The sequence below is a fragment of the Mus caroli genome, unplaced genomic scaffold (genome assembly GCF_978045245.1).
Source record: "Mus caroli unplaced genomic scaffold, Mus_caroli_1 scaffold_13, whole genome shotgun sequence".
Taxonomy (NCBI): Eukaryota; Metazoa; Chordata; class Mammalia; order Rodentia; family Muridae; genus Mus; species Mus caroli.
In genome coordinates this window covers 60,403,709-60,427,051 of record NW_028227268.1, presented here as the reverse complement: position 1 = coordinate 60,427,051, position 23,343 = coordinate 60,403,709, and the positions used below count along the sequence as shown (strand labels likewise).

The window sequence follows — 23,343 nt, the reverse complement described above, 5'->3', positions numbered from 1 at the left end:
TCGGGGAAAGAATCAGGGGATGAGTTCTTTTATGCTTATGAACATCTGTTCCAGACTGCTTCCGAACCAGGAACTCCTTGGTTTAGGCCTAAAGAGAAAGGCCACATGTTCTTGTCCCTAATCCAGCTATACCCAAAGTAGGCCAGATCCTCCTGGTTGCCATGAGAACACATCTTGATTGGCAGTGCCAACAAAATTTCACACACACTTGATAGGATTTGTTCTGCTCAGTACCCAGGATGCCTCTTCAAGAAATGAGGAAACACAACTCAGAGAGGTTACCATTGGGCCCAAGGTCACAGCAGACTGAGGACCAAAGGCAAGCCACTCAGGCTCGATTCTTGGTGCCAGGCCTTTCTCAGTTTACATTGTTCCTAAAGGGAAGAGGATGGCTCTGTGATCCCTCAAGGCAACTGCCTGGCATCCTGCCTGCACCCTCTGAACTGTGTGTGAGGCCTTTCCACAAGTGATAAGCGGGAGAAGTCTCCAAGCAAAAGGACACTCCCTGAATCTTACAAGTGGCAACAGCAGCCATGATACATCGGCTTAGCACAGACTGCCACACATGGCTCTGAACCATTTCTATATGCAAAACACAAAGCAAGAGAAACGGAGGCAGGAGAGAAGAGCATTGACTCTACACTTGGGCTCTATAAGTAGCACTCACAAGCTCTGTGTATTTCTTGAAATTCTGTGGGAGATCAGGTACATTTGCCTGAGGAGAACGTGAGGCTCCTTTAGAGACTCAGAAAGATCAAGGACTCAATTCCTTCAGGACCATAGGAGTTATGGATCGATGCTTTCTCTAACCCTGGACACGCTCTGAACACATAGAAATCCAGTGTCAACAGCTGGGGAGTAGCTCAGTTGAAAGAATGTTTGCCTGGCATGCACAAGGCCCCAGAGCTTGATCTCCAGGACCAAATAAGCTGGGTGTGGTGGCCCATGCTTGTAATTCCAACACTTTGGGGTGTGGAGGCTGAGGGGGGGGGGGGATCAGAAGTTCAAGGTCATCATTGGCTTCACAGTGAGTGAGAGGCCAGTCTGGGACACAGAAGACCTTGCTTCAAAAGAACCCAATTCCAAACACTTAGTGCCAAATGTTATCAAATACAGGAGAAAGTACTATGTGAGTGGGGGTGGCCAAACTGCCCGGGTTCCTGCCAGGAGGAAACTAAGATGGAAATAGTATCTTGGGGGAGAGCCACTCAGACTGCAGCACAAATCTGGCTAGACATTCCGCTGCTTGGTTTCAGGGTCCTAGAAAACACCCTTTTCATTTGTCACAGACACTTGGACATCCCTGAGCCCCAATGCCACACGCCTAAGGTCAATGACCATTTCCTGGAAGGGCTCTCTGATCCCCACATTACAGGCAACACAGGGCAGCTCTCCAGGTCCACAGCCCTCATCATCAGGCACAGGGCCAGGGAGCCCCAGAAAAGGGGGAAGTCTGATTAACCCTGCCTCTTCCCTTTAGCCCTCCCGGGCCTGTGGTTGGAGAGGTGCCAGAGAGAGAGCCGAAGACCCTAAAGGGAGAGGCCCAGGTCCCACAATGCGATGTGTAATTATACTGGATACCCCTAACATCAGCCTCCTCCCTGAGACCCTCGGCTCCCTCCAGTGGGCTCCTAACTGGTGCTTGCCAATGTTGCCTTAATTTTCTCCCCCACCCCTCAATAAGGGCTTGTCAGTTTCTTCCTTGCTTTGGTGTTCTTTAGAGCAGCACCCCCAGGGCTGGGGAAGCTGCATGTGATTGGTACAACCCTCTTACTGCCTATTGCACAGACAGCTAATGATGGTCTGGAAAATCCATTTTTTTTTTTTCGTGTGAAAGTGACAGAATTACCATGGAGGCCATACAAGGTTGGCTTTTGATTTTCAAAAGACAGAGAAATACACACCACTAAAGTTACATGGTGTAAAATGCTATCTTTCTTTGATGATTCAACCCAGAGAAGGCATCTGAGGGTACAGCAGCCTCCAGAGAACCACTGTGGCTGTTGTCAGGAAAACTAGAGGCAAAGGTGGAAGGAAGCCTTCCACCTCCCCAAGTCCTCAAGTCTCTACTTCCCTTTTTTTTGCAGTGCACACACCTTAGGAACAAACTCCAGAGAAACATTATAGGGTGTGAGGGAAGCCACGGTTCAGAATCCAGGGAGATGTGGATCCAATTAGATCCTGGAAGCTCCTCCCAGGAAGTTGTCCCTACAGCTTCTTCTATCAGTAATGGGAAAACCTCACAAAGGTCAGCTGAGGTTTCCCCTCCCCCATTTTCAGCACACTGCTTATTTAACAGGGTCCTCCAAGAATATAAGGTCTGCACAAGAATATAACGTCTGTGCGAGTCAGTGACACAAAGCCAGACCAAACCAATCTGATCACTGTTCCGCCGAGAACCTATGCACCCTCCTGCCTCTGCCACTCAGCAAGACCCTGTAGTACAGGCTACCACTTTCCCGGAAGAAAATGAGAAAGGACAACAAAAACCGAGAGGTGGGTGACGCACCAGCCCTTCAGTAGAGGGGACTGACCAGATGTGTAGTATGCCCCTTAGTCAGTGAATCAGGACCAGGCTGAGAGGGTAGAGTACAGTTCCTGCTGGCCGAGAAACCAAGCTTAGCTCCATTCTGACCAAGACTTCTGCCGGGGTCTCACAGCAAGGACCAGCCAAAGTTAGGGGAGATGAAACCACAAGACACAATATTGTTGGCAAAGGATCTAGGGGCTGAAATCTTACTGATCCTAGGGACATACCTCAGAAGCTGGCTTAAACAGATAACTGCGCATTCCCTGGGACCCTTGGAAGAGGGTGATAGGTTGTGAGCAGAGAGGAAGAGAACTCTGGCCCAGACCAGGCATGCATCTCTGTATCCTCTCTCATCAACTATCCCTGGGGACTTGTGGAGGAGAGGAGCAGGGACAATGGTCCAACAGGTCCCCTTCACCTGTCTGGACAGGTCAGCCTTCCTCACCCTAGCCTGAGGCCCCAAATTCAGCAGGAAACACAGAGGCACCTGCTGCCACACCGCTCCATCCCCGCGAAACGGGGACCCTGGGCGGTGCCTCCCGGCGCTCTCCTGTCACCCCCCTCGTAGGGGCGGGGCGCTCCGGGAGCCGCCGCGCCCCCCATGCCCCCTCCCCGCGCTCACCTGGCGCAGGTGCTGCAGCAGCGTCCCCGCCTCCTCCCGCCGGCCCTGGCGCACCATCCGCAGCAGCTCCTGGACCATGCCGACGCGCCGGTGGTAGGGGGGTAGCCCACTGCCCGCGCGCCCCGCCTTGTCCCCGGCGCGCAGCAGCAGCGACGCCCAGAAGTCGGGTCGTTCGCGGCGGGGGCCGGGCGCCGCGCCCGGGCTGGCTCTCTCCGCCAGGCTGCCCTTGGTCTGCCGAGTGCCCATGCCGCCGCCCGCCTGGGGCTGCGCGCGCCGGGCTAAGGCCGCGTCCCCCGCCGGCTTCGCGCCTCCACGGCCGCAACTTTGGGGGAACTGTTGCGCGCGGGAGGCGCGGGCGCGGGGCGGGGGCGGGGGCGGCTGCAGCCCGCACTCCCCTCGCTCCTCCCTCCTTGCTGCCCCGGCGCGCTCTCCCGGCGCTCGCCGCCTGCCCGTCGGCCCCGCCCCGCCCCGCCGGCCGCCCCGCCCCCGCGCCGCCGCGTGTCTCCCTCCCTCTCCGGCGCCCGCTCCTTCCCGCCGCGCGGCTCTGGGCTAGGGGTGCCCGGCGCCCCCGCCCTGCTTTGTCCCTGGTGCAGCGCCCCCTGCCGGACACTGTGCTGCGCCTCTTGGGGCCCGCGGCTTCCTGGCAAAGGTCAGTGAGTTCCCCGATGCTTTCCTGACTGCGCGCCTAGGTGAGGCCCAGGGATTAGGATGGTGGGAGGAGGTCGGGGCGCCGAGCGAGGGAGGGAAACTTCGGAACTTGGAGGTCCTGTTCGCCGCAGAGTGGGCTCTGCAGAGAATCAGTATTTCAGAATGTCCGAGGTGCTGGTTTAAAGCGTAGTATCTCAGGCCTGGCTCCATGCCCACTGAGCAAGCCTCTTCTCCAGGCCTGGAAATGTGCATTTAGCTAGCATCTTGGGTGGTTCCGATGCTCGTTTCTTGGAGCCCCAGTGGCTTTCAGGTAGGTGATGGTAGTTGGTGCACGGACACAGACCTGGATACTCTAGTTTTGTGAACTCTGCATTCTTGTTCTCCCTCCGACTCTGCTGAGAGGAGACCTTTAAGTCTTCCTGCTACTACTACAAAGCGGAAATGTGGCTTCTGGTTAGACATTCCTGTTGCCTTCTTCTCAGGTTTCTTCTACCAACCCCCTGGGAGCCCATGGTGCTTGGATAAGGTACTTTGGAGGCCCATGTGCCCTGTTCTTAGCAGTAGGAGGGGCAGCAGTTTTATTTTGTTTTTGTTTTGTTTTTCTTTCTTAAGGTCGCTAGGCCAGAGGGCTGGAGTCTACCACCTACTGATACGCATCAGAAAAGCCTTGGGCTTCCAGATCCCTGGCTCCTTCTGGAAGGTTAGGATAGTAACACAGTAACGTTTATGTCTAGAGTTGGAAGGTGAAGACTGTGTGTGCGTGTATTTCTGTGTCTGTTTACCCTGGTGCCTTTTTGTTTAACAAAGTTTCTCCCTGGTGTGGAACTCCCCAAGCAGGCTAGTTTGGCTGGCCAGTGAACTCCACAAATCCACCTATTTTCCACCTTACTAATTTAGGATTGTTAGGCGAGTACGACCACACGACTTTTTCTTTTCTTTTCTTTTTTTTAAAGATTTATTTATTATATGTAAGTACACTGTAGCTGTCTTCAGACACACCAGAGGAGGGCACAGATCCCATGTGGTTGCTGGGATTTGAACTCAGGACCTTCAGAAGAGTAGTCAATGCTCCTTCCCGCTGAGCCAGCTCACCACCAGTCTTTTTTTTTTTTTTTTTTTTTCTTAAAGGTAGATCACATTATGTATCCCTGGCTAATCTGGAACCTTTTACATAGACTAGGCTGGCCTCGAGTTTACAGATTTATCTGACTCTGACTCCTGAGTGCTGGGATTATAGGGGCGTGTGACAATTTTTCTTTAAAAATTAAAAAAAATTATAAATTAAAATCTTTAAATTAATTTAGAGCTTAATTCTTTTTAAAAATGAGTCATGGATACCAAACTCAGTCCTGCTTGCAAGGCAAGCATTTTACCCACTGAGCTGTCTCTTAAACCAGTGGATACTTTTTGGAAAAAAAAATGTAATGACACTTGTTATTCATTCGGGACCATCCTCAGCAGGGTTTGGCACTAGGGGAGAGAGACCCAGCTTGGTTTTGAGTTTATAGCGAAGCAGCTGGGGTGGGTGTTGATGGATGGGAAATGACAAAGGGATAGCACTGCCTGTAAGGGGATTCTAGCTAAACTGGTCTAACAGAACTGCCAGTCAATATCCCTGCAGGCTGGTAGAGGACAAACCTCATCAGACATTGCAGGTGATCAGCCACCTGGAGTAGTTCTTCCGAAACTGACTTGAGAAAACTCTTTGCTGGAACCGTATTCTATAAGAATATGTACCAATGGGCTGGGAAGAGGGTTCGGGAGCCTGACGAGGTGAGCCGGGTGAGAATTCTTATCAATAGATGAACTCCAAGCAGAGGTGCCGTACAAGTGATAATTCTTTTCCTTCTTCTCAAATATGTCTTCTCTGTCAACTCCAACAAGTGCCTTGAGGTTGAGGCCTTGGGTCTCCCCAAGTCCCACTCTCCAGTGTTCTTAGAGAACACTGCTCTGGCTTCACGGTTCAGCACTGCATTCAAAACTGCTTGGCTTTTGGGTGCAGAGGACACTTATCCGGGTCTTGAGAATCAGGTTTGGGAAATACCCTTGGATCTCATTTCTGGCTTGCATGGCCAACCAGGAAAGTAGCTGTGAAAGATCCCTGCTGATGGGGTCCCTTTCAGGAGGGAGTGGATGCCACCCACCTGAGGACAGACCCCAAACCTGAGCTAGCAGGTTGGCCTGCTTGAGGATGTATAAGTGGGGCAAATGCAGTCTCATTCTCTCTCTGAATCCGTCCTTCTGTTATTTTTTTTCTCCCAATATTTCTTTTTTCTTTTTTTTTTTTTTTTTTTGGAAAACGTTAGCATTTAATTAACCTCCGGTGTGGCTTTTAAGCCACCAGAACACAGGCACCTCCAACACCCTTAATCTTCTCTTCAGCTCTTCTGCTGAAGAATTTGGCCTTCACGATGACAGGTTGCTTAGGGAGCTTTCCCTTGCCCAGAACTTTGTAGTAGCCTGATCGAACAACATCAATGATGGGAGCAGCTCCAGTCTTGTTTTTTGCTGCATTGACCCGCGTCTGCTCGCTGACCAACGTCCACAGTTTATCCAGGTTGACTGTTGGGCAGAAACTCTGGTTCCTTTTCAAGTGGTAATGCCGCATACCAACTTTCCCAAAGTAACCTGAGTGATATTTGTCAAAGTTGATCCTGTGGTGATGCATGCCTCCAGCATTCCCACGGCCGCCTGGGTGCTTGTGGTGCTTACCGATGCGGCCGTGGCCGTGGCTCACGTGGCCCCGGAGTTTCCGGGTCTTCCTCGGTCTGGATGGCATGGCGGTGGCAGAAAGGGAAAAGGGCCCAATATTTCTTTCTGGGCTTGCTCTCAGTAATGATCATTTAGATCTTCTCCATTTATTAAGAGACAAGTTGAAAAGCTGAGTGTGGTGGCACACACCCTTTTAATCCTAGCACTCAGGAGGCAGGGGCAGGTATATTTTTGTGAGTTTGAGACCACTAGGTCTACAAAGTGAGTGGAGGACAGCCAGGGCTATTACACAGAGAAACTCTGTCTCAGAAAAACAAAACAAAACCAAGAAAAACCAAACCACACACACACACACACACACACACACACACACACACACAGAGAGAGAGAGAGAGAGAGAGAGAGAGAGAGAGAGAGAGAGAGAGATTTGAGTTTGCCTCAATCTGTTCCTGCTACCAATGCTCCACCCCCTTCCATTTCAGAAGAGCTGTTTGTTTGTTTGTTTAAGACAAGGTTTCTTTGTAGCCTTGGCTGTGCTGGAACTTGCTCTGTAGACCAGGTTGGCCTCAAATCAGGGATCCCCCTGCCTCTGCCTCCCAAGTGCTGAGATTAAAGGTGTGTGCCACCACCACCCTGCTTCAGCTAAGCTTCTAACAAAATGCCTGTATTTATTGTTACAACTTCTTCACCTCCATCCACTCTTCTTTTGCTACAGTTTGGCTTCAGGCCACACCACATCATTGAAATGTGTCTTGCCAGTGACCTAGTTGCTAAATTCAGTGGCTACTTTTCAGTCTTCATCTCACTCAGAGGCCATGCCAGATCCTGTTGCCTACTCGGTTTTGGTTGAAACTGCTTTCTTCTAGTCTGGCATGATGGTGTGCCCCTGGGATTCTAGCTCTTGGGAGAGTAAGGCAGGAGGACAGCAGGTTTGAGACTACATGGGGAATTCCAGGACAGTTTGGGGAATTCCAGAAGACTGACTAGAGACTACTCTGTGGCTTTTCTCTTGCAGTGCTGGAGATAGAGCCCAGAGCCTTGTGTGCCTTTTCTTCTCTAGTCCATCAGAGCCCTCTTTCTTACCCCTGTCCTTTACTTGTTGGCAAATAGTGCTGTCTGAATCCTCATTGTAGGTTTTGCCATGGCTTACTACATTCATGGCTTTCAAACCCTGCATACATTGATGGCTCTGGCCATTGGCAGAAGACACAAGACTTTGAGAGTAGAGACCAGGACTTTACGGCTTTTGCGTTAGTTCTTGCCTCCAAGCCCTGCAGGGGCAGTGTGATGGGCCCAGATGGATGCTCCACATGCAGATGGCTTGTGTCATAGCTGAGAAACATGGAGCTTGGGGAGGAGGGAATCTACGGCTTATAAAGGAAGTAGTAAGCTGTTGTCTTTCAAGTGTGCCTGTTAGAAGCACAACACTGAAAAGAGGCTCAGGTGTCAAGAGGCAGGGTCTTTCCATCCACAAGATGTGAGAGTGTGCCAGGCTCCCAGAGGAAAGTCTTTTACCAGTAGGCATGTCTGTCACCTTCTTCCAGTGAGTATATCCTCTTCCAGAGCACTGAGGTCTCTGCTCATGGTCAGGGACAGGCCAGGGACCCTGGAACGAGTGTACACTGGATCACCTCCTTCAGCACCTGCACCTGATTAATGGAGTCTGCTAACACTGGCATCAAGGCCAGCGGCTTCCTTCTGCTGTCTGGTTCTCTGGCTCTCCGTGGCTCTCCATATGCTGTGTTTTGGGTTGTGTCATTTGCACACATGGTCCCTCTCCATCCTTCCAGCAGCTGTGAGATTTGTTTATGGTCCTGATTTCTCAGGTGAAGAAGTGAAATCTTTGCCAGGTTAAGTGATTTGCCCAAAGTCTCACAGACAGTGAAGGGCAGAGCTGGGGAGTTGAACTTAGGTCTGTCTGAATGGAAAATCTATGTTGTTAGTACTTCATATCATTTAAAATATGTCCCTGTCTGATACACAGCTATTGCCTTGGCTGAGAATCTGTCCATTTGACTCCCTTCTCTCTTAGCCAACTCTTCTTTACTATAGCAAGTATCCGAGAGAATCAACTTATAAAGAAAAAGGTTTATTTGAGTTAATGATTTTATTTATTTTTGATTTATTAAATATTTTTATTTATTTATTTATTTATTTAATTTATTTATTTTTTCGAGACATGGTTTCTCTGTATACCCCTGGCTGTCCTGGAACTCACTTTGTAGACCAGGCTGGCCTCCAACTCAGAAATCTGCCCCCCTCTGCCTCCCAAGTGCTGGGATTAAAGGTGTGTGCCACCGCCGCCCAGCTAAATATTTATTTTTAATTATTTGTGTATATGTGTGTGTACAGTGTATAGGTATGTACACCCAAAATCAGGTATCCCTGGAGGCCAGAAGAGGGCATCAGATTCCCTGGAGTTGGAGTTGGTCCTGAGCCATGGAGGTGGGAGCTGGGAACTAAACTGTGTCTTTTGCAAAAGCAGTATGTGCTCTCTGCTGCTGAGTCATCTCTCCAGCTCCTGCTTTTATTGTAAACTGCAATCTTTTCTCCCTTCCAGACAGTGTCTCAGTATGTAGCTCAGACTAGACACAAACTTGCAGTCCTGGCTTAGCTTCACAAATGATGGGATTATAGGTGCCAGGGGACACATCCGGTAGATACTTTTCACAGGTTTCCAGTCTGTGATGAGAGAGCTTTTAGGCCATTGTGTTAGTGCTGGGTAGCAATGGTGGGGAGTGCATGCAGAGATAGAACTTTGAGAGGAAGTGGTCAGTGTTCCCCAGTTCCATTCAAGGCCTGTGACCTCAGTGATCTTAAGACTTCCCACTAGGGAATCACCTACCTCTTAATGTTTTATTGCCTTCTAATAGTGTCACCTAGAGACAAAGCTTAATGTTTGGACCTTTGGAGATATTTAAAGTTCATATGAGAACACTCTCCCTTCTTTGGGTTTTTCTGTCACCTTCACTGCAAGCTACTAAATATGACGGTTGCTAATGCTAAGAAGCTGTCCTGCCCTCTTCTTGTTTGCTCTGTCACTCATATTACTTACAGGTCTTCCCAGATACCACTGTCCTTTCCTCCTTAGCAGAGACCCCACTATCCTCCCAGACTTAGGTGTCACCTTCATGTGAAGCCTCCATGCCCACCTTTTGGTAACTATATCGGTGACAATAGCACCTCTGGTGCTTCTGTTTGCACACGACATTCTTCCTCAGACATTCTTCATCCCTGTTTATCTTTTAGGTTTCGCTTGCTGTCACTTCCTCTGGGGTGGCTTCTTGAATTCCTTTGCCTCCTAGTAGTTAAGCTCAGGTGCCCATCTTGAGTCACTTTGCCTCTACCAGATGCTGTAGTAATAGAGCTGTCATTGGTGGAGGCTGTTGTCCGTCAGCGCCTGCGTGGTGCGGGACCTGAAACATTGGGAGAGCTCAATACGTTGTTGAATGAAACTCTGCTTCCTACCTAGTCCGCCATGCTTTGGAAAGCTGTGTATTACCATCTTGTTGCTGTGACAGAACACCTGACAGTGGAAGAGAAGAGGGTTTTTCTCGATTCACAGTTTGAGGCAGAGAGGTGTGGTGATTGGAGTGACAGGTGGCTGATGGGAGGGATCCTCATGTCCCGCCCACTTTTTGTTTCTTCCTTTTTATTTAGTCTAGGACTCCTGGGTGATTATGAATCCAGTTAGGTGGATAATGAGGACTAGCCATTCTTCCATGTTGTCTTGCTGCCATGGACTGACGTGTTGTGCCTTGCCTTCCCTTCCATGATGAGACTGGCTGGAACTGTGAGCAGAGCAAACTCTGCCCCACCTCCACCCCTCTTTCTGTTGTTTGTGGCTGCTGACCACAACAAGAACAACAAGTGCCACTCACAGCACTGCATAAGTGACTCAGGACATTTGCATTGAGGAGGAGTTGTTATGGATGCCGAGGCGCCCACTCACCTACGCTCTGGGACCACACTAGAGCTGGAGGAGCCCGGAGGGGTGGGGGTTTCCTCAGTCTCGTGACCATTTGCGGACTGAGAAGAATTTAGTGCTGACCTTTGGGGGACATCAGTGCCTCTGCCACCACACAACAAGGGGCATTTCTGTTTCTTACTTGACAATGATCTACTTGATCAAAGTTTAGTCAGCCTCTTGCGTTTGAACTCTCTCCTAGCTCTGTCTGTGTAGTTCCTCGTAAGATCTGGTTTTAGCAAAGAACTCTGCCAAGGTCATTTAGCCAGACCCTCTGCTTCATTATCTGATGGCTCCCAGGAGCAGGTTTTTATTCTGCACCAAGCCGAGGGTGGTGCTTGTTCAAGCTGGCTTGTCTTCAGTAGGAATCCTGTCAGGTCAGTTTAGCCAGACACCCTCTTACTTTTCCTATTTCCTCTTGGTAATTTTCCATCCACTGACCTTACCCTCGCCCGTGGCTATACGTTCCCTGTCTGGTCTGTGGTGCAGTCAGGGTTAAGTTCCCTCTTTTCTCTGCACTGAAAAGTCTCCTGTAGACGTCCCTAATTTGGGGACCTAATTTTGAACAAGGTTTTCTTTGTGCTGCTTTTCTAAGTATCGAAGAACTTTTTCTCTTTGACAGGTTCATTTTTCTCTTTGAAGGAAGACTTGTCTCTTTTTGGGGGGGTATCCACAGGAGCCCAGTCAGTTATTTCTCTTTCACATTTAGGCAAAATGCTTTAGGGTCTCTTTATTCGTTGTTTTTCTCCTTGCTCTGACAAAGTACCTGCTACAGGCAGTCTAATGTGGGAAGCCCGTTATTTAGCCCACAGTCCAAGAGTATATAGTCTGTCATGGTGGCAAAGTCACGGCAGCACAGGTGGCCGATCACATCACATCTGCAGTCAGGAAGCAGAAAGATAGATGTTGGCACTTCACTTGATTTATTCATATTTTAATTTTTTCTTATATTTTTGGCTGGGCATGATAACAAGTGCCTTTAATCTCTGCACTGGGGAGGCAGAGACAGGTGGGTCTCTAAGTTCCAGGTCAGCCAAAGATGTATAATAGAGAAGATCTCCCCCCCGTGTATATATATATATATATATATAATTTTTTTTATTACTGAAGACAGGATTTCTCTGTGTAGCCCTGGCTGTTGTAGAACTCCCTTTGTAGACCAGGCTGACCTCAAACTCAAGAGATCTGCCTGCCTCTGCCTCCCAAGAGCTGGGATTAAAGGCGTGCATCACCACTAGCTGGCAAAACTATAAGAAAATTTTCTTCATTGTATTCAGTCTAGGTCCTTGGCCAGTGGAATGGTACCACTCACATTTAGGTTGGATCTTCCAACCTTTGTTAACCCAATCGAGAAATTTCTCCAAACAAACAAACAAACAAACAAACAAAAAACCCGGGCAGTGGTGGCCCACGCCTTTAATCCCAGCATTCGGGAGGCAGAGGCAGGCAGATTTCTGAGTTTGAGGCCAGCCTGATTTACAGAGTGAATTCCAGGACAAACTCGAAAAACAAACAAAACAAAAAAAAAGAAGGAGAAGAAGAAGGAGGAGGAAGAGGAGGAAGAAAGAAGGAAGGAAGGAAAGAAAGAAAGAAAGAAAAAAGAAAGAAAGAAAAAAGAAAGAAAGAAAGAAAGAAAGAAAGAAAGAAAGAAAGAAAGAAAGAAAGAAAGAAAGAAAGAAAGAAGTTTCTCAGAGATACACCCAGGAGTTTGCCCGCTAGATGAGTTTAGATCCTGGCAAGTTGACATTCAATATTAACCAGATGCCAGGCACAGATATAAACCCCTGTTGGTTAGCCTGAGGTTTGGGCAATATAATCCAGCCACTTGTGTGGCATCTTAAGTATCCAGTGCCTCTCTTAATCAGGAGTCTAGAAGCCTGAGACCACCACAGACCTCTGCTAGTTGGTGTACAGTCAGCCGGTCAGAGATGCTAGTGAGAGAAATGGCCTTCCAGGGAGGGCAGGCCAGGGAAGGACAGGAGAGCTAGCCGCTAAGTCTCCAGCATCAGAAGCATGCATCCTGATCTGCCTACCTAGTGCTGCCAAGAGCCGAGAACAGTGATTTCATGCTTTCCTTTCTGCTCTCTAATTGGGTTTGCATTGTTCTGTGCATGGCCTGCCTTAATCTCGTTACCTAGTTTGTTGTATAGTAGGAGTTCACCAACTCATCATTCAACACAAAACCAAGCTGCAGCAGATCTGGGATGGTATGATTTGGACCTGGGATGCCTGTTAGAGGTTTGGTTACAGGCATAGCTCTCTTAGGATCTGGTGGAACCTGTAAAGAGGAGAGGCCTGCGGGGAAGTATTAGGTCATCATCGGCGTGTTCTGTGCCCTGTCATAGACTCAAAAGCAGTGGAGGGGCTGGAGCCTCAACTTCCGATCTGTGGGGCCCCCAAGCCTTTCACCTTTGTAGGTTGATTATCAGGCGTTTTGTTATAGTACTGAAAGCTGACTAATACTCAACACAGGAAAAGGCATGGCATTGTAGGTTTCTCCTCCATCCCAGGATCCTGCCTCCTGCTTCTTAAGTAGCCCTTGTCCTGAATCCCGGTGTTCACCAATCTTTGCTTTCCCTTTTAAATTATGTTGAATGTACTTAAATGGAAAACTTCCAGCATTCACAGCTTGAAACTGAAAGACCCACAACGTGAGGACTCCCTCACGTTCTGACTCAGGAGAGGCGACACCCCAAAATCACCCACAAGAAACGGTCTTGCTGCAACTGCAAGAGGATTTTTATTCGAGAGCGTTCTCGGGCCCATGGTCATACACCACGCAGGGGTAGAGGACCATGGCGCCCTGAGTAGCTGAGTAAGGGGGTATTTAAAGGAAGAAACCACAATTCATGGAGGTGGGGAGGGCGTTGTTGGAAAATACCAAAAATACCAGTTAAGAGTCACAAGGAAGTATAAAGTCACAAGTGTCAGGTTATCTCTCAAGACAGTTTCTAAGAGCCCCTAACAATCTAAGAGCCCCTAAAGATAGCACATTTGCATTGCAGGTTCCAGTAATGGTCAGGGTGCCATTCTTTGAATTGAACCCAGGAAGCGGGTAGGTGGAGGAATGTCGCTATCTGTTTTATGACCAGTACCTGGAGCACTAAGCCACAAAGGTTACACTCCCAAGTCTGGGCCCAAAAGCCTCGAATTTTGTTTTTACTTTGCTATACTTTTTTAATACTTCTTCAAAACTAGTCTGATCTTACTTTATCCAACTTTCACCCCCTTTTTCATTTCTACTGCTTGGGTTGTTTGTTTATGGTGCTAGGGCAAGCCTGGGGCCCAGTGCTTTCTGGGTAGGTGCTCTGTCACTGAGCTATACCCCCAGGCTCCTGTCTACACTTTTATTTTGAGATAGGGTTTTGGTAAATGACTCAGACTGGCCTTGAGCCAGTGGGATTGGGGCCCTGTGCCTCCAGGCCTCGTGGTTTCTACATCTCTTTAGGCAGTTGTGTCCTGTGTATGTCTCTACAGGGTATCTATTCTTGCTTTGGGTTATTTTTAGCTTTATAAAAATTCTTCTTGCTCTATGAATTTTTTTGTGTGTGTGTGTGTGGAGCAACTTTTTTTTTCATGTGCTAATGTGTCAGTAGAACTCTGTATTGTGGATGTCACTGTACATCCTTCACTTTGTGTAATGGCCCATTGCAGGCTTATTATACCTTGTGGCTTATTGCTCCACTAGGCCACTGATGGCCGCTCAATATGTTTGTAGGTTCTTGCTGTTGTGAAGAGCAATGATCTGAATAATCTTCCTCCTCCTCTTCATCCTCTTCCTCCTCCTCTTCCTCCTCCTCCTCCTCTTCCTCCTTTTTCTTCTTTTTTCCTCCTCTTCCTCTTTATTTTTAAAGAAAAGATTTACTTTTAGCCAGGCATGGTGGCACATGCCTTTAATCCCAGCATTTGAGAGGCAAAGGCAGGAGGATTTCTGAGTTGGAGGCCAGCCTGGTCTATAGAGTGAGTTCCAGGACAGCCAGGGCTACACAGAGAAACCCTGTCTTGAAAAACCAAAAAAAAAAAAAAAAAGATTTACTTTAATTTTTAAATTATATGTGGGTATGTGTGCCTGCAAATGGGTGTGTGCACATGAGTACAGATGCCTCAGAGACCAGTGGAATAGGTTCCCCTAAAACTAGAGTTAGGAACTGTTTTGAGCACACAGGGTTTTGAGCACACAGGTGGGTGCTGGAAGTCAAACCTGGGTCCTCTGGAAGAGCAGTCAGTGCTTTTAACTGCTGAACCATCCCTCCAGCCCCTCTACACTCATTTACAAAAAGAAAGAAAGAAAGAAAGAAAGAAAGAGAGAGAAAGAAAGAATAAATTTGGGGGACCTGGAGTGGATCGCTGTAGACTGCATTGCATGCTCTCAGCAGTTACTGGCTTCAGCCTTAGACTCAGTGCGATGCTATTTAGAGACTGGCTGGCCTTTGGAATGTAATTAGTGTTTAGATGAAGTCTAGAGGGTTGAGCTCTTGAGACCGAAGAGCTTGCTGTGTCCCCTAATGTCCCTAAGGAAAGGCCATTTCGAACACAGGAAGGAGGACGCTGGGAAGAGCGTCCTTACTAGAATTTCACGTGGTACCCTTTAGTTTCATCCTTCAGAACTGTGGGGGGGTCAATCCTGTTCCTTGAGCACCCACCCTGTGGGCTTGTTATGGGGGCATGAGCTGACTACGACAGCCACCCAGTGTACCTCTTGATAAACCTGCTTATTTCCTTTTCTGTTAAGTATCTGTATCTCTGTGTTTCTGTTGAGTTTTGCATTCATTTTTGGTCACAGCACTTGGGAGGCAGAGGCAGATGAATCACTGAGTTTGAGGCCAGCCCGGTTTATGTAGTGAGTTCCAGGTCAGCCAGGAGTACATAGCGAGATGCTGTCTCCAAACAACAGCACAAAATCAGAACAAATAGCAACAGCAACAACAAAAACCCTCCTAACTTATTCAGAACAGCCAGAAGGTGGAGCTAACCTAGGTCTGCTGACACACAACTACATAAAAATGTCATGTAGTCATTCAGGGAGTTACATTCGGCCATAAAAAGAGAGGGAATTCTAATTCGTAGTATGGTATGGGTGAACTGTGTAAAATAAACCATCACAAAATAACAAATATTGTTCGACTTCACAAACCGGCATGCCTAGGGCAGTCACCCTCAAAGAGTCGCACAGGAAGAGAGGGGTGTGGATTGTTCGTACAGAATGTTGGTTTTGCAAAGATGAAAAGAGCTTCAGAGACTGATGGGGAGAGGATGCAGAGCAGTGTGAAACAACCGTGCAAATGCTTAAAGATGGCAGCGTTTGTAGATCCTGTGTCCTGGTGTGCTTCACCCCCACGAAAAGGAAAAAAACAGTCACACGACAGTAGCTGCATGTGAAATAAACTTTTAAAAAATCCTTTTTAGAACAAGATTTATTTATTTATTTATTTATTTATTTATTTATATGTGTACACTGTAGCTGTCTTCAGACACACCAGAAGAGGGCATCGGATCCCATTACAGATGGTTGTGAGCCACCATGTGGTTGCTGGGAATTGAACTCAGGACCTCTGGAAGAGCAGCCAATGCTCTTAACCACTGAGCCATCTCTCCAGCCCTTTCAGATCTTTTTTGTACACTGAGCATTGAATGAGCAGTCTTATGTCGGGCATGAGGCTTCTCAATGAGAGTGGGATTTGTGGACTGGAAGGGACTATAGCAGTGTATGCAGGCAGGTTATATAAAATGTTCAGAGCGACACAGTTCTACTGGCGGCATGAGATGAATGGCCAGTTCTTCCTAGGCGGCCTGGGAACTTAAGTGTAAAGCTGATATATAACTGGAATCCTGAAACATAACAATATTCTCACTACATTTTGCTGGCTGAGGAGGGACAGATTTCATCAGTGTCTGGTTCGAGCACTTCCTGGTATACCCCATCTCCACACTTGATTCTTTGGTGACTGCGGAGGCCCCAGCCAGCCTGTAGAGAGCACAGGGCCTGGGAAGGTATTGGGACAGTGTCCTGGACTTTCACTGAGCAATAGACACCACCAGTTATTCTATTTTGTAAAACTAACTAGCAAGTGAAAGAAAGGAATAAAGGTTGGTGTTCTCGGGCCTGTTTGTAGAGAGTTACACACATGGGGTTGTGAAAAATCAGTTGTGGGGCTGGAGAGAAGGCTCAGCAATTTAGAGCTTGGTTCTTTTGCAGAGCTCCCCATTTGGTTCCCAGCACCCATCTGTAACTCCAGTGCCTGGGGAACTAGATGCCCTCCTCTGCAGGCACTATACATGACACAGATACATAATTAAAAACAAGAATCTTTTTAAACTTGCTTACTCGGGTCCAGATTGCGCTGCTCAGCTGGAATACTTAGACTTTACATGAGAATCCTCATCGCTCGGAAACTCCAGCAGCTATGTTCTTTCTTCCCAGTTGTGTTTCAAATGAATCCTTATTGATTGACTGCACCTTGCGTTTCATCGCAATCAAGTTATTTTCCAATAACCATCTTTACTGAGTTTCTAGAGCCTTGTATGTTTTTATGAATATAGAAACTAATACTTCATATCCGTAGCAGTCTGCAAATCTAGAGTTCCTGGGGACTACAGGCTAAGCCCAGACACTCAGCTCAGAGCTTTCCATGGAGTGCAAAGGAATCCCCCATCCACAACAGCCAGGAAAGCTGTTTAGCAAAGTAACACCCTGCTGGCAGGTGTTTAGAAGATAAAGCAAACTATTGGCTTCCCAAGGCTTGCCTGGATGTTACTACTTCCTGTTTTTAACAGACACAAAGGAATCATCACAGTCCATTTCCTGGAAATAATATCCTTCCTAAGAGCCTGTTTCATCACCCTCAGAAAGAACAAGAATTGCTTAGATGTTCAAAAATATCGTCTTACATTACGCAAATAATAATAAAAATCTTGTTTCTGCATAGAAATTTCAGGGGACATGTAACAGTCCAGAAAGACTATTCTTTACAGACAAGCCAGCGTGATAAAACAAAATAAGCAACAAAAGAGTCTCAGTTCCAGTCATGGAGGAAGAGAACAATTAGAAGCCTTAGCGAGGAGTAGTACTCATCACTTCAGGTGACTTCTATAATTGTCACATGGTCCCACTAAATTGCAAAGGACTCTAGAGCGTTTCTTTGCGAGTTGTCCTGGCTTTGCCAAGCAGTGAGTGCAGCATCTCTGGAGATTATTCTCCTAGTCTGGTAACAGCGCAGCTGAGAACTTGAGGACACATCATGCGGTTCTCTCTGGGTCTTCAAGCCAGCACCTCCGCTACTCTGTCAGTAATTTTGTGAGCAAAACGGAACTTTGTAAGTGATAAAAAAGTTGAACATGCTATTTCATTACATTCAATATCCAGCTGACAGACAGGCTGACTGTTTCTTTCTTATGTAGAACAATTTTTCTTACTTGAGGGTGACTTTTGTGCCCAAGGTTTCTGTATTAAGGTTCTCTAGAGTTACAGAACTTATTGAATCTCTCTATCTCTATCTATCTATCTATCTATCTATCTATCTATCTATCTATCTATCTATCTATCTGGAACTAATTGGAACAACTTAAAGGCTGCAGACCAACTAACCCAACAGTGGCCAGCTGTGAGTGGGAAGTCCAAGAATGTAGTAGTAGTTCGGTCCTACAAGGCTTGGTGTTTCAGCTGGTCTTCTGTATAAGCTGGAACCCTGAAGAATTAGGCTCCAATAGATGTGCTGGCAGTCAGTGCAAGCAGGTGAAGAAGGAACCCTCCCATCTTCCATTGTCCTCAAGATCTGGATTAAAGATGTGTGTCCATCGAGATTAAGATCTTGTGTTGTCTTCCTGCTTCAAGATCCAGGTCAAAAGTGTGCCCTCTGTTTGTGGATTGTAGTTCATTCCAGATATAGTCAGGTTGACAACCAAGAATAGCTAACATGGTTTCCACACTATTTCCAAACTAAACAGCAAGTGATAAAAAGTCATAAATAAACCTGGAGTTTTCAGGCCTGTTTGTACAGAAAAATTCACATGAGGTTGTAAAACCCCAGCTGTGGGACTGGAGAGATGGTTCAGTTGTTAGAGCCCCTGGTGTGGTGGCCGAGATCCCTGGTCTAATCCTGGAATCCACATATGACTCACAGCCTTCTGTAACTCTGGCTATATTTTCTTGTGCTAAGAGATAATAAAACAGTTTGTTACATTTATTTATTTATGTGTGTTGTTATTGTAAGCCAGGCTGGCCACAAACTCAACAGAAATAAACCTGCCTCTGCCTCCCAAGTGCTGGGATTAAAGGTGTATGCCACCATGCCCAGCTGGAGAGACATTTTTTACTGTCAGGACTGGGGCTGGGGAACTACTGGCATCAGATGGGTAGAAGCCAGAGGTGGTGTTAAACACCCTACTGTGCACTGCACACTCTTCTCTCTCTCAAGAGGAATTATGTAGTCTAGCATGTCAATGGTGTCACAACGTAAAGAACCTTGACATGGGAGCTGGAGAGTTGGATACACAGTTAAGAGCATGTGTTCCTCTTTCAAAGGACCCAGGTTCAGTTCCCAGTACCCACATGGTGGCTGAAGGCCAACTGCCACTCTAGTTCCAGGATATCTGACACCATCTTCTGCCTCCTTTGGGTGCCAGGCATGCTAGAGATTCACATACTTACATATAGGCAAAACAAAGGAATAAATAAAAAGTCTGACGCAGAACTAGAATATGAGCACCCAAATGCCTGCCACCCAGTTCTCTCAGAAAGTCAACCTGGCTGTCCACCCCAGTAATCTGCTGTTAAAAGCATTGGGAATTATACTTCCTGACCAGTGTGTACCCTGGCCTCCTTTGCAGCATGACTCTGTGACTGGTTCTCACCAGTGGTACATAATCAAGAATGAAGTGTGCCACGCCCCCCCCCCCCCCCCCCCCAAGGATTCTCTTTCCCTTTCTGCTGGCAGCATGGAGATGACTACTAGGATCTGTGGGAGAGCCAGGGTTGCAGCCTGGATCCTTGAGTTACTGTAGGGAGAGCTGCCCATCCACTGGAAATATAGGTGGCATTTTAAAAGGTTGTAGGTTTTGTTATTACTCTGTGTGTGTGTGTGCCACACAGCATGCATGTGGAGGACAGAGGACAACTTTTGGGAGCTCCTTCTCCTTCCTTGGTTGAGGCGGGGTTTATTGTAGTTTTCGTGCATGTATGTCTGTGCATCACATGCGTGCCTGATGCCCTCAGAGGCCAGAAGAAGGTGTTGGATTCCCTGGAACTAGAGTTGTAAACTACCAGAGGTGCTAGGAATTAACCACAGGTGCTGGGATTAGAGGCATGAGCTTTCCTGTTTGTGTCAACAGATAACCAAAATAGTGTATCTCATCTTAGTGACTAAGTTGCTCCCAAACCTATAAATAAATATGTATATTCCCTCTGACTTGTCTTTACACAAGGAGCCTTAGAAAGCAGAGAGAACTCTGATTAGGAAGAGCACACCTTTTAATCCCAGTGCTCAGGAGGCAGAGACAGACAGACAGATCTCTGATGTCCAGGACAGCCTGGTCTACAGAGTGAGTTTCAAAACAGCCAGGGCTACACAGAGAAACCCTGTCTCTGTCTCAAAAACAAAAAGCAAAAAGCAAAAAACAAACAAAGAAAGGAAAAAAGAAAAGAAAAAGGAACATCTCAGTTACCCTTGTAACCAAGGTTAGCCTAGGGTCAATTCCAAGCCACTGAGTGGCTGACCCTGCTCTGTGTGTGATGCAGTTACATCGTCAAGTTGGTCAACTTGATTGAGCCACAGGATATCCAGTATATGGCTAAACATTGTTCTGGCTATTTCTGTGCTGCAGTTGAGTCTGCAGTATTTCCTCCAAGACTCATGTGTTCAAGGTTTGGTTGTAGCCAAGATAGGACCAGCAGGATGTAGTGGTGTGATATCTGTAATCTCAACACCTAGGAAGCTGAGGTAAGAGGATTGCTGCAAGTGTGAGGTCAACCTGGGCTACACAGTGAGACGCTGTCTGTAATACACATGAGGAGAAGAGGAGGGGCTAGTGGGTAAGTTAAGTCATTGGGGTTTGGCCTGATCCTCTCTCTCTTTGCTTCCCAGTGGCTGTGAGCTAAGTGATCCCACCTTGATGTACTGCGCTGCTCCAAGCCCAAAGCAACGAGGCCAGAAGAGACTGTGAACCAAGACAAGTCTTTCCTTTCCTTTCCTTAGCATATTTATCCCAGTGTGGAAGGCTAGCTCTGGGGCAGCGATTCCTTCGGAACTATGGTGGCGTGGCTGTGGAAGGTGCTGATGGGCGTCGGCCTCTTCGCCCTCACCCACGCGGCCTTCTCCGCTGCTCAGCATCGCTCTCATGTGCGACTGACAGAAAAGAAGTATGAGCCGCTGCCGGCGGATATAGTTCTCCAGACACTTTTGGCCTTTGCGCTTACCTGTTACGGCGTGGTTCATACTGCAGGAGACTTTAGAGACAGGGATGCCACTTCGGAACTAAAGGATATGACATTTGACACCTTAAGGAATCGACCGTCTTTTTACGTGTTTCACCGTTCTGGCTACGGACTGCGTCCGGATTCAACCCATTCTTCAAACCTCAGCGCGTCATCTTCTGACTTACGGTTGAAGTTTTGAAAGCTCAAATCACCGCACCAGCTTTTTAACTCGTTAAGTAACAGACGCAGAATTAAGTACCGGGGTTTGGGATGTAAAACACCCCCAACACATCAGTATTTTTACTGATATTTCAGACTTAATTAAAAAAAATCTATAAATAAATAAAAGATATTTATGCCAGGTACCCAGACACAGCTGTAGAACGCTGATTAACTGTGGATTTGTTTTTGGGTGAGGTAAACATTTGAATCTCGGCCCAGGTAAAGCAGATACTGCAGGTGGCCCTTACCGCGTCCATCCAGGGGCTGGATCGAACAAAAAGGCCTCAGTAAGGAAGACATGGTTTTGCATGCTTGAACTGAGACATCGGTCTTTCTTTGTCTCTGTCCCCTACACCCAGGCATGAACTCTTCTTGCATTCTGAGCCTCTGAGACTGAACTTGCATGTGGGCTCTCCTGAGTCTGCGCACTGACTACAGTCTTGAAGGAAATGGAAGGTTTTTCACAATGTCTGATTTGATTCTTCATTCCGACTCTCACCACAGGTTCCTCCCGGGCTCTCAGACTGATGATCTGGAGGCCGCTGTGAGCTATAAGCTCGGAGATGGCGATGATTTTCCATGCTGGGTGAAGAGGCCTAACTGAAGTAGAGAAAGGCCAGCATTCCCAGAATAGTGCACATAAGAGGTGGAAGAGCCTTGCCCCTGCCAAGCTAGCCACCCCTGTCGCCAGTTCCACGTGCTGCTTGCTGTGGGCTGATTGTATGCCCACTTCTCTTTTTGCTGCGGTTCCATACGAGATTCTGCCATTTGCAAATGTATTAAGGTTTGTCAGAGGACTGGAATCAAGGAGGGGAATATGTTTATATAAAACTGTCCCCTGGTGTCTGCAGGGGATTGACTCTGTCGCCACGTACAGGAACCAAAATCCTTGGATGCTCAGGTAGGTTTTAGAAAATGGCATTGTATTTCCACAGAACCTCTGCCCACCCACCCATATACTTCCAGTCATCTCCAGATTGCGTGTAACACCTAATCCCATGTGAATTCTGTGTAAACAGTTGCTGTACTGCTTTGTTTAGGGAATAATGATAAGAAGATGCTTGCATGTGCTCAGTCCAGATGGAATTTCCCCCAAATAAATTTGGTTAGCAGTTGGCTGAGTCTGTGTCTGGTCTGTTTACTTGTCCTTACGGTCTACTCTTACAAGAATGTCATCTCCCTGAGGGGCAGATCACGTTTGGCCTGATTCCTTGTGGTGTCCCTCATTCCTGTCATGGTGCTTGATGTGTCCTTATTTGTGACATGTTGGGGAGGGGACAGAGGTGTGAGTGTGTGTACGTCAGAGAGAGAGAGAGAGAGAGAGAGAGAGAGAGAGAGAGAGAGAGAGACAGGTACACACACACACCAGAAAGAGAGAGAAAAAGAGGCAGGCAGACAGACAGACAGACAGAGATCTGCCTGCCTCTGTCTCAAGTACTGGGATTAAAGGTGTACACCACCATACTTGGGGTTTTTTTTCCCATACGTATTTATTAAGAAAGGCTCAATTCACTCTGAATTCACCCTAACGTTTCAGGACTCCCTGTTGATTGGTCTGAAGCTTTCACCACTGTTTCCACTCCTTCCTGTCTGACATTTCCCACCTTTGGCTTCCATGACGTAGTAAGGGGAAACTCTCCCTGAACTGGGTACCTTTTTCCTTTGACATCACCTCTCCAGAGAGTCCCTTCCTATTAGAGAGTACTTTTCTCTACTCACTTGTATCTTGTTTCCCTTCCCTGAGATTTCCTTGATCTTCATGCAAAGTGGCGCTAAGGCCGGTCCTCTATAGTCTCTTCATCTCCATCCAGGCAATCCTGGCTTTAGTGCACGGCTGTGTCATTTAACATCTCATAGACACAACCTATGTTACTGGTACAGTCCTCATCTCCCCCTTAGCTGTACAGTTCCTTTCTTTACTACCAGTCCCACAGCACTGTCATAGAACTCTTGCCTTCAGACTTCCAACACCTTCACACCGCGAATACAAAATGAAGCCCAGATCCTCATCCTTGGAGTGCCTTCAGAGCCAAGCTCCTTCCCGCTTCTCTAGCCTCTTCACCATCCCTCGCACAGTCTACTCCATGTCTTCAAAACACCTATAGGTGCTCAGTGTACCCAACGGTGTCAAGCATTTCACAGAATGCCTCTTGCCATGGTTAGTTTTAAATGTCAACTTGTGAGGAATTAGAATCATCTGGGAAGAGAATCTCAATTGAATAATTGCCTTT

General features: G+C 47.4%; 2 protein-coding genes and 1 pseudogene across 3 annotated transcripts in view; 1 reads left to right on the top strand and 2 right to left on the bottom strand.

Moving 5' to 3' along the window:
* Nucleotides 1-3,573, bottom strand: part of Lrrc75a (leucine rich repeat containing 75A) — a 43,808-nt gene extending 40,235 nt beyond the window's left edge. The window contains exon 1 of the mRNA XM_021177998.3: nt 3,153-3,573. Within this exon, the coding sequence (XP_021033657.1) occupies nt 3,153-3,398 (246 nt within the window). The 5' untranslated portion in view covers nt 3,399-3,573. The remainder of the gene's footprint in view (nt 1-3,152) is intronic.
* A 79-nt stretch (nt 3,574-3,652) lies between these two features.
* Nucleotides 3,653-22,233, top strand: LOC110305622 (membrane magnesium transporter 2). 2 transcript variants are annotated; one of them, XM_029484001.2, is made up of 3 exons: nt 3,653-3,841; nt 20,559-21,121; nt 21,617-22,233. In XM_029484001.2, the coding sequence occupies exon 2, from the start codon at nt 20,724-20,726 to the stop codon at nt 21,087-21,089; it is 366 nt and encodes a 121-aa protein (XP_029339861.1). In that variant the 5' UTR covers nt 3,653-3,841; nt 20,559-20,723; the 3' UTR covers nt 21,090-21,121; nt 21,617-22,233. The 2 variants fall into 2 exon arrangements, with proteins under 2 accessions (XP_029339861.1, XP_021033317.1); XM_021177658.2 differs by having other exon boundaries at nt 20,559-22,233.
* On the bottom strand, nt 6,082-6,600 carry LOC147001492 (large ribosomal subunit protein uL15 pseudogene; annotated as a pseudogene).
* Nucleotides 22,234-23,343: the final 1,110 nt, after the last annotated feature.

Bases quoted from the DNA above. Each gene is read 5' to 3' on its own strand.
- LOC110305622 (XM_029484001.2), top strand. From the start codon at position 20,724: ATGGTGGCGTGGCTGTGGAAGGTGCTGATGGGCGTCGGCCTCTTCGCC.